The sequence below is a fragment of the Prionailurus viverrinus genome, chromosome B2 (genome assembly GCF_022837055.1).
Source record: "Prionailurus viverrinus isolate Anna chromosome B2, UM_Priviv_1.0, whole genome shotgun sequence".
NCBI lineage: Eukaryota > Metazoa > Chordata > Mammalia > Carnivora > Felidae > Prionailurus > Prionailurus viverrinus.
This window is the reverse complement of record NC_062565.1, coordinates 87,815,288-87,826,044: the sequence shown is the minus strand read 5'-3', so window position 1 is coordinate 87,826,044 and position 10,757 is coordinate 87,815,288. Positions and strand designations below refer to the sequence as shown.

The 10,757-nt window shown below is 37.1% G+C and overlaps 1 protein-coding gene across 2 annotated transcripts in view; it reads left to right on the top strand.

Moving 5' to 3' along the window:
- The window catches only part of MMS22L (MMS22 like, DNA repair protein), a 128,916-nt gene continuing 118,159 nt past the window's right edge, over nt 1–10,757 (top strand). The window contains exons 1-7 of one of the 2 annotated variants that reach the window (XM_047859195.1): nt 1–121; nt 682–860; nt 1,939–2,064; nt 3,368–3,417; nt 5,335–5,422; nt 5,517–5,694; nt 8,939–9,029. In XM_047859195.1, the coding sequence (XP_047715151.1) occupies nt 697–860; nt 1,939–2,064; nt 3,368–3,417; nt 5,335–5,422; nt 5,517–5,694; nt 8,939–9,029 (697 nt within the window). In that variant the 5' untranslated portion in view covers nt 1–121; nt 682–696. Of the gene's footprint in view, nt 122–151; nt 328–681; nt 861–1,938; nt 2,065–3,367; nt 3,418–5,334; nt 5,423–5,516; nt 5,695–8,938; nt 9,030–10,757 lie in introns of those variants that run through there. The other variant, XM_047859194.1, reaches the window with a different exon arrangement.

Genomic DNA, 10,757 nt, shown 5'->3' with positions numbered 1-10,757 from the left:
CCTTCCTGAGCGCGCGTCCGCCGTGGCGGGAATTTCGCCTGTTTCTTATTTAGACCCCACCGACGCCGCGGTTCTAGACTGGACAGCTGGGGCGGATCTCCGGGACCGAAAGTGTGAGCCGGTACGCCGTCACCGAACGAGGGGCGCTCCGGTGCGCAGGACACCTGCTTCCCTCGATCTGTGCCCGGCCCGCGCTGGCGGAACTTGCCTCCCGGCGGGGAGAACTAAACTTTGGCGTCGGGCGGTCCTGATCCTTCCCCCCGCCCCACGGAGAGTGCAAGGGAGCTTTTCCACTTCACTGATGGGAAACTGGTTCAGTGCGGTTTGGTAACGTAGCGGGCTGCGCAGGACCCGGCGGGGTCGGGAGTTTAAGCTGGATCTGTCCTGCAAACATTTCTTTTCTCGCTGTTCGGGCTGCAGAGATGAACCTAGAGAGCAGATAAGAAGTTCCTGCCACAGCCAGTCGGGGGTGCATTCTACCTAAATAGAAACAGCCTTTCTATCGGGGTGTCGGTGTGGGGAGAGTTGAGGAATTGGCTTCTCGGGCTTTTTTCTTTGTGCTTGGGGGGGGGACGTTTTGAGAACTTTCGGAGGTCACTCCCAATCTCTTGGCCCCATCTCCTGGAATCTTATCACAATTTCTTTGGAGTCCTGAATGATTATGAATCCCAAACATTTCAGGACAGGAAGTACATAATGGATAACTGTTCCGCCGCGTCGATGTTCCTGACTGACAGCTTGGAACTGGAGCTGGGGACAGACTGGTGCAAACCCCCATGTTTTTCCTGTGGTTTTGACAACCGAGGAGGAGGAAGTCATTTTTCTGGAGAGTCCTACCTTTCTAGCGGAGCCCTTAAGCGGTGGGTAAAAAATCGGAGACTTTATCTTTCCCTTATCAGATTTTTCAGCAGTGTGTGAGGAATGTTCCTTAATTATGATTTCAGTCCGTTAAACTTCGATGTTCAAGCAGCGTTTTTATAAAACGTTTTTGTATATCATATGGTTTCAGGCTGTCAGTTCTGTTGTCGGTTTCCTGGTTGGAGCATACCTAAACGATTTTGGGATATTAGGAAGAAATTCTGGCTACCTATGTTTTCTTATTTTACTGCTACCTCAGCTTTTGGGTAGGAAGCTGGCTATTAATTTCCCTTTTGCTTAAACTGAATTCCGAACTAGCTGGGTTTTTTGAAATGGTATAGCCCTCTAAAACATGAAATAATATTGTGGAGCTTCACAGTAATTCTTAAGTTAGACATGCACATTTTTTTGTTGTCTTTGCCCCAGTTCTAATTCTGTGTATCTGTACACAGAAGTCTTATAGACTTATTTTTGTTTTAACTTTTGAAGAAATTATGCCAGATTGTGTAAGTTCACAAGAATGCTGTTGTTCAAAGTTCTTGCCTTGGGCAGATGTACACAAATTGCAGTAAAACTGCAGTTACTGAAATATTTTGGGAGTACCTGCTGAAGCAGTTTCAGTCAGAAAGGAAACCATTTTTGTTGATTTTATAGTTGTTCCTTGTTTGATACCTTAAAAGAGATTACTAAGTTTGATTATGCTCCAGACATGGCTTAGAGTAACTTTCAACTGTTTTAAAAATTAAATGTCCCCTCAAAGGATGAAATTCCTCAATTTAAGATCACAGGCAAAAGTATGTTCCTTAGACTTCTTTTTGAGATTTTTCCCTGAGTTACATTGCTCTTTAGTTATACTTTTTTTTTTTTTTTTTAATCACTGTATTTGACTGAATTTTTCATACAGCCTAAATGTAGTATTCCTGACTAGGTAAGGTATCAGGTATCAAGGCATATCATGACCTTGACATTATTGTCCACATGTCATGTACAATATGCATTAATATAATGACAAAAAAAGGTATGCCATAGTATGGGATTTAGCATACTTTTTATGAGATTAAATCAGGGTTTTCCTTTCAGGTTAATTTTGAATCTTGATCCTTTACCGACTAATTTTGAAGAAGATACAGTGGAAATATTTGGCATTCAGTGGGTTACAGAAACAGCATTAGTGAATTCATCTAGAGTGCTCTTCCATTTATTTAGGTATGTTTTGGGTTTTTTTGTTTGTTTTTTTTTTTTAACTGCTTTTGAGCGTAGATGCTATTCAGTTTTGTAAGTTACTTTGCTGGGTGGTTGTTAATGTCAGTATTACAAAAGCACCTGTAGTGTTGTTCATGTTCTTGATTAGCAGTACAACAATCAAGTAGTGATGTTTGATGGAGGAATGATTTTCATGAGTTTTGTCTTTTGTTTTAGTGAGTCTTTATTATTTTTCAGACTTTTTATTCTTCTATATTTGACATCAGGTATTGAAGACAAATGTTTAAGTCTTTGAACTATATTATATTTTGGAAGCAAACTGAAATACTACTTTTGTTGCTGAATCGTCATAATGTTTCACTGAGTTTTAGAGAATGAATTCCGACTTTGTCCACATAGACTGTAATATGATTAATTTGGACAACATTAAAAATTTTAACAATTTTCGAACATATGCAAATGTAGAATCACTACCATAATGAACCTTCACGTTTCCTCCCTGAGTAGCAATAAACATCAGGGTTTTATTGCATTTCCTGCATCTATTCCTTTCCCTCCTTTTTTTGGTTTAAGTATTTTTAGCAGAATCCAGGCATCATGTTATCTCACTCTTAAATATTTCAATAAGCATTTCCTGGGGCACCTGGGAGGCTTAGTCTGTTAAGCGTTCGACTCAGGTCTTGATCTTAGAATTTGTGAGTTTGAGCCCCGCATTGGGCACTGCACTGACTGCTCAGAGCCTCCTTGGGATTCCCTCTCACTCCCTCTCTCTGTCCCTCCCCTGTTCACACACATGCTGTCTCTCGAAATAAATAAACATTTAAAAAAAAAGGCAACTAGGAAGAATGACAGGAGATTAGTATCAAGAATTCAGCGGGGACATCTATATATCTTTCCTTGATAACTCTAAATTATTCTGTTCCTTTTCTGAACTGTTGTAGAACTGTCTGATACAATTTAACATTTCAGTATATAACTTTAACCTAGGATTTTTATATAAGTATCATTAACTTTTAAGGATACACAGTATCTCATTGATAGTGAAATCTATGGTATTTATAATTACATATACATATATATAGCTTTTAATAGATATTTTTTGGAAGGCCAGACAAAAGCATGTTCTATCTTTTCATAGTCTTCGCTATCTGAATAAACATTCACAAAGTATTTTAAACATCATCCATCAATGAGAGGCTATGTAGCACTAAGGCTATGTAATAGATTTGGAAACATTATGCCTTTAACTGTTACATGCTTTAAACTGTGAGGAAATTAACTCTCACCTTCAATTTTTTAAAATTAGGCAACAGCTATACAACTTGGAAACCTTACTACAGGCCAGCTGTGATTTTGGTAAGTTTTAAGTATGTTTAATGGCAAAAAGGAATGGTACTCCCATTACAGTGAATTGCACATCTGTCTATGATGCATTATTGGGATATCATAATAATACAGAGGAAGAACCATTAGATTAGAGGTTCAGGATAGTGTTTGGTGTTCAGAAAAAATATGACACTTAAATTTTGTTGTAGCTGAGATTTATAGTATTTTTCCATATTTGTGATAAAATTGATTTAAGACTAAACAGTTCTGAAGTGAATTAGCAACTTGCTTTGAGGGCGGGGAGTGGGATGGAGAGCTTATAAGAGAAATCACCAGACTTCATGCTGTCTTCTTTCTGTTTGTTTTTGACCTTAATGGATTACTGATTTGGAGGGTTCAGTATAGTGAAAGGAGTGAAGAGAATTGAAGGGCAGTATGGTTTAGCGCAGGCTAGCTGCTTCTCCTTTTTGTCAGTTTTGGTACAGTGTAGTCATTAGAATCATGGCACTGTGGTCAGCCCAGGTTCCAATCTTAGTTAACTGTTGGTCTCACACCAGGTACTAGTTCCCACCTCATTGAGTTCTTGTGAGGATTAAATGATATCCCGGATGTGAAGTGCTTAGGCTAACATCTGTTGTTAGTGATGCCCACCAACTAAAGATCACCTGGAACACACCTTTGGTCAATGAAAGGTTTAGTAGCTCACTGATCATGAAGAACAGTTGGGGCTTCTCAGAGAATAGGGAGGGGCTTGTGATAGTGTTTACACTCTATTGGCTGATTTGGAGTAGAGTTTAAGAGGGCTTGGACTTTATTTTGGATTGGATGCTGTTAAGCAGGGAGAGTGTCATGAATTAAATGTGTTAATTTTTGGGGCGCCTGGGTGGCGCAGTCGGTTAAGCGTCCGACTTCAGCCAGGTCACGATCTTGCGGTCCGTGAGTTCGAGCCCCGCGTCGGGCTCTGGGCTGATGGCTTGGAGCCTGGAGCCTGTTTCCGATTCTGTGTCTCCCTCTCTCTCTGCCCCTCCCCCATTCATGCTCTCTCTCTGTCCCAAAAAATAAATAAACATTGAAAAAAAATTTTTAAAAAAATGTGTTAATTTTTGTCTAGGAGATGGAACAAAGAAAGGCTAGAGGGGGTTCTAATTAGTAAAGAAGCAGGAGTCATGTTAGCTGCAAGAGGAGTTTGTTTTTGTATTTTGTTTTTCTGTGATTACATAGTGCCTTGTTTCTGTATTCAGACATGATTACAGAGAGGTTTTGTTTTTGTCTTGTTTCACTGTAATCACAGAGTGGCCCTGTCTGATTATTGTTGATATTTTATGGAAACTTTAATTTCAGTAGGGAACTTCATGACCTAGTTGTTAGCTATCAGCTGTCAGGGCTGTTTTGTTTTGTTTTCTCGGTATGTGCCCAGTAAATGTTGAGTATTATTTATCACCTGAGTCCCTGCTGCATGCCAGGTACTGTGTAAGGTGATAATGAATCAAAGTGGAAAAATATGCTGCTGAGGAGTTTGCAGTTGGTAGGACATACAGACACACGAGCGTAGATAAGTGTGGTACATGGACAAGTGTAGTAATAGTGGCCTGTATAAGCTGCTGTGGAGCCAGGGGCTTCATCTGTTAGTGTGCCTGTCACAGAGCGATGCCGGATCTTGGTCTACAAAGATGAGGAAGAAAATAGGTGAAAGTTGTGGGGACAGGAGGAGTTCCAGGTAGAGACAACTGTATAAACAAAATCACTGAGGTATGTTAAAACAAATTCAGGGAGCAGAAAGTGGTAATTATTTTTGGTGGGAATCAGAATGTATGATAGTGATGAATTTTAAAGGGATGAAATCACAAATGATGAATTGCTGCTTGTATGGCTTACAGAACTTTTTTTTGGTCACTGCCCACTGATCAGTTATTTAAACTAAGATAACACTTATCTATTTTGTTTCAGGGAAGATATCAATTCTACACAGCAAAGCAGACAATATTAGGCAGCAGTGTGTGACATTTCTTCATTATGTTAAAGTTTTCATCTTTAGGTAGGATATCAAAAGAGTATCTTGATCACCGCATGAATTTCTGAGTTCAGGTTCATCCAGACTCTGGTTATTTATGTATGTAATTGTTTTTTAGGTACCTGAAAGTACAGAATGCTGAGAGTCATGTTCCTGTCCATCCCTATGAGACTTTGGAGGCACAGTTTCCCTCTGTGTTGGTTGATGAGCTTCATGGATTGCTCTTATATGTTGGACATCTATCTGAACTTGCCAATATTAATCTAGGAGCATTTGTAAATCAAAACCAGATTAAGGTTTGACTTGTTTTATTTAATTTTTAAATCATCAGTTTTTTCTTCACACAAAGAGTATTCATTCAAGAATGAGGGAAATTAGTCAAGAGTGCAGCCCAGACTCCCTGAGTTGAAATTCTGGCTCCTCTTTTTAATTATGTGCCATTGGGCAAGTAACACCTCTTGACTCAATCTCCCCATTGTATAACTGATAAAGCTTCCTAGAGTTATTTAGGACAATTAAGTACATTAAAATTAAAGTGCTTAGAATATAATATGCACTAAATCGGTGATAGCTATTCTCAATTCCAATTTATAACGTGCAAATGAGTAAAAGTTTCAAAGCAAATAAAATAACCTCCATTTTTAAAAATTTGTATCATTTTTCCCATTGATAAAGGCTTGGGCAAACCCTAGTTTATATTACAGTAAGATTCAAGATCACCTTATACAAGTTACACTTTCAAAACTGTATCATAATGTCTGTTCTTTGAAACCTTCTGAAATAGGATTTAAGATTGTTTTGATTGTGCCCTTTTTTTCTACCTGTGGTAATCATCCCTACTGAAGTTTGGGGTTTTTGTTTGTTTGTTTGTTTTTAAGCTTATTTATTTTGAGAGAGTGTGCACATGCATGCAGAGCAGATCCAGACTTGGGCTCGATCCCAACACAGTGAGAGCATGACCTGAGCTGAACTCAACTGACTGAGCCACCTAGGTTCCCCTGAAGTTTGGCTTTTAAAAATTTGTACTGATAGCATGACCCAGTTTATAGATGTAATTAACAAATTCTTCATAGGAAAATGTGAGCTTATATGAATGGCAAATTGTAATTCCCTATGGAATATTCCCTGAAATCTCAACTTCTTTCATTCTGTTTGACTCTACCAGTTTGAATAACATTATTTTTAGGAATGTAACTTTGCCAAAATGTAATGTACAAATAAATGTTTATATATTTCTGTGAAATAGAACAATAACAAAAAAAATGCACTCTTCTTATCAGGGACCAATATATATAATATTAAAAGTAAATAGAGTCCCAATTGAATTCCCAGGTTAATCTGTCTAATCTGTAGAAAGCAAATAGATAATTGCTTTTAATCATGTCACTTAATGAAAATTCACGGATAGATTATGGAAGGAGGGATATTTTTCCTTCACTTTGGCCTCTATAAATTGGACTGGTTTATATTTTCTGAATATTCATCAAGTACATAAGAAAATAAAAATATTTTATCTACAGCAGAAATAAAGACTGTGTCCAAAGAAAGGTTCTCAAACTAAGTTTTGCCATTCATAGGCTTTTTAATTAGGCAAATGTGAAAAGAAAGGTTATTTGAAGATCAGAAGACTGGGGCGCCTGGGTGGCGCAGTCGGTTAAGCGTCCGACTTCAGCCAGGTCACGATCTCGCGGTCCGTGAGTTCGAGCCCCGCGTCAGGCTCTGGGCTGATGGCTCGGAGCCTGGAGCCTGTTTCCGATTCTGTGTCTCCCTCTCTCTCTGCCCCTCCCCCGTTCATGCTCTGTCTCTCTCTGTCCCAGAAATAAATAAAAATGTTGAGGAAAAAAAAAAAAAAAACATTTAAAAAAAAATCAGAAGACTGAATTTTTAAAGCAGGGCAATGTAGTCTTCAACATGTAAACAAAAAATCATACACTAAAGTACTTTTTTCTTTTCTGAAACAACAAAAAAATCTTACAAAGTAATATCTTTCATGACTATGTTTTTTGGATTTTACCTATCTTATATATGAGAAGTGTTGATTTAATTGCTACTTTTGTTAAGCATCTTTTATTACTTTGTAGGAACTTTTTTATTAGAGATACTTTTTTTATTAGAAATGTGGGTATTACATATTATAGATATTTTCATCAGTTCACTTTTTATTTTCGACAATTAAGCTGCCTTGCTAGGTAGATGGTTGCAGTTTTGTATATAATTATATTTGTCAGGTTTTTCTTGTGTATCATCTCTGTGCTGTTGTTAAAAACATACTTTTTTTTAACATTCATCTTTTTTTTTTTTAATTTTTTTTTTTTAACATTTATTTATTTTTGAGACAGAGAGAGAGCATGAACAGGGGAGGGTCAGAGAAAGAGGGAGACACAGAATCTGAAACAGGCTCCAGGCTCTGAGCTGTCAGCACAGGGCCCGACGCGGGGCTCGAACCCACGGACCGCGAGATCATGACCTGAGCCAAAGTTGGACACTTAACCGACTGAGCCACCCAGGCACCCCTAACATTCATGTTTTTAATTCATCCCTTTTTTAAAAATACGCTGTGAGGTGGGAAATCTAACTTTAGTTTCTTGCAAATGAGTAAGTTAATAAATGGTCTTTTATTGAATGGCCCATGCTTTCCCCACTGATTTAAGATACCAGGTTTATCTATTTCTCTTTTGCCTATTTTTTCTGTTTGTCTGTTTTTCTGTTTATTATCTATTCCTGAGCCAATACTGTTTTATTAGTATAGCATTTTGTTTTGTTTGCATAGTTGATACGGCAAGTCCCTCTCTGTAATTCTTCTTTGTTCTCCCCCCCCCCTTTTTTTAAAGGTTTTATTTTTTTAAAGTTATCTCTACACCCAATGTGGGGCTTGAACTCACAACCCCAAGATCAAAAGTTTCAAGTTCTACCAACTGAGCCAGCCAGGTGCCCCTTCCTTGTTCTCTTAATAGAACATGTATATTGTATTTATTTTTAAGGTGACACCAAGTGTTGGCTGGAGGGAGGTTATTGACAACCCTACTACAGCAGAGTAGTTAAGGGCACTGGCTTTTGTATCAGATAGAATTAGATTTGAATCTTAATGCATGAGTTGAAAGGTAAATTTCTTCACTGCTTTTAACTTCAGTTTCTTAATGAGCATCTCGTTAGGGTCTGTATGATAGTCTAAAGTTCTCCTGTTAAAATATTTTATAGGAAAGTCTAAAACAAAATGATGAAAATAAGTGGTTAAAAATTATTTTACTGCCTTGCAGCTATAGTAAAATCAGAGATTGGTTGGAAGGGACCTTTAATATAAGTCTGTTAAGCAGCCCCAAGGTGAGTCTGTCCTAAAGTATCAGAAGCAAATATGCTTTCAAAGAACTCTAGTGAAAGAGTCCTCTAAAGAGCAAGACAGAGTTTTTCCCTGAGCTTTTGAGTAGTGGGTAGTTAATTGGTTCTTTATCCTTGTGCTTACGGAGGAGTGTTGTGACATGCTATAAAATACCTAGTAAAGTACTACGAATTCTCAGTCACAGTTGATAATGTCATTCACAGCTTTTTCCACCATCATGGCATTTATTACATCTCCACTTAGATATCCATTGGCTGGTGCTAGAAATTCTTCACATGCTTGGTGAAAAATTGAGTAAGTTTATGAATTTCTAATTTATGTTCTTTTTTAAATCTAAGCCTTTATTTTTTTTAAAATTACAGGTGATTTTTTTTTTTCATTTTAGTTAACATACAATGTAATATTGGTTTCAGGAGTTAAAATTACAGGTAATAAGTGCTTTCTGGGTTTTTTAAGTTTTTAAAATTTTAACTCAAATAGTAACCAAAGTAAAAAGTCAAAGTCTTACTCCTTTTTTCAAGAGAACAGTTTGGCCCATTTATCTTTCCATACTTACTCTCTGTTGGTATACATATATAGAAACTCATGGGTAGAATTTTTGTCTTTGTTTCTAACTAACCACAATTAGTATTGTCATAGTGTTTTGTATAATGTTTTATTTAATAGTTTTTAGAGATGTGTTCATGTTAGTACATATAGCTCTACTTTATTCATTTAAGGCCTATATGTTATGGCTCTGTCACAATTTATTTAGCCAAGTCTATTTAATATTTCAGTTATTTCTATTTTTTTGAGACTACAAATGATATTTCACAGAAGATCCTTGTATATATATACATCTTTGAATACATGTACAAGTTATTCTGTAGAATACATTCTTAGAATTGGAGTGGCACATTCAGCTTTTTTTTTTTTTTTTTAAGTTTATTTATTTTGAGAGAGAGAGTGGGAGAGGTGCAGAGGGAGAGATTCCCAAGCAGGCTGTGCACCATCAGCACAGAGCTCAATGTGGAGCTTGATCCCATGAACCGTGAGATCATGACCTGAGCCAAAATCAAGAGCGGACACTTAACTGTGTGAGCCACCCAGGCGCCCTCGCCTTCAGCTTTAATATTGAAAACGCTCAGTTGCCATAGTTTTCCCCAATTTATGTACACTAATGATGAGCGTGCCTTTGCCTCACACTTTTGTCAGTAGTGGATATTATCAGTTATTTTTATTTTTTGCCAACTAATACATGAAAAATACTGAATCTATTTTGCAATTTTCTGAGTACCAGTGAAGTTGAACATCTTCACATAATTTTATTGCTTTTTTTATATTTTCTTTATTATTGTCTTTTGTTAATGTTTCTTTTTTAAAAAATTAGTAGGAGCTTATCTATATCATGGATAATACTTTTTTACTTCATATATTGCCTGTTTATTTCTTTGTCTTGCTCTCTGGTATCTTTAGATTCCATTAACAACTTGGCAATATTCTGTAATTATTTGTGAATTTTCAATTACTTATGTTATAAAGACATCCATTATCTCAATACCTGCTTTTCAATGAACTAATTAAAAAATACACAAATGTATATACATGTATGTGTGTACACTTACATATATACACATGCAAACATGTATACAAATACATAATTTATTCTCTCATGTGGACTTTGTATTTCAAATATTTCCTTACAGCAATATTCTAAGGTATACTTACCTGTTACCTTGGTTTTCTCTAGCAATACCACGAAACAATTGTATGTGATTAGTTTATCAGCATTTGTTAAATGTTTTAAAGTCTTTATTGGTTAGAAATATTGGTGAAGATTTTTAGTGTTTCCCCTCTATTTTTTTTTTCCTTAAATGATGTTGCATTGTTGCTTTTTAAAGAAGGCCACACAGAGGGGTGCCTGGGTGGCTCAGTTGGTTAAGCGGCCGACTTGGGCTCAGGTCATGATCTCGTGGTCCGTGAGTTCGAGCCCCACGTCGGGCTCTGTGCTGACAGCTCAGAGCCTGGAGCCTGTTTCAGATT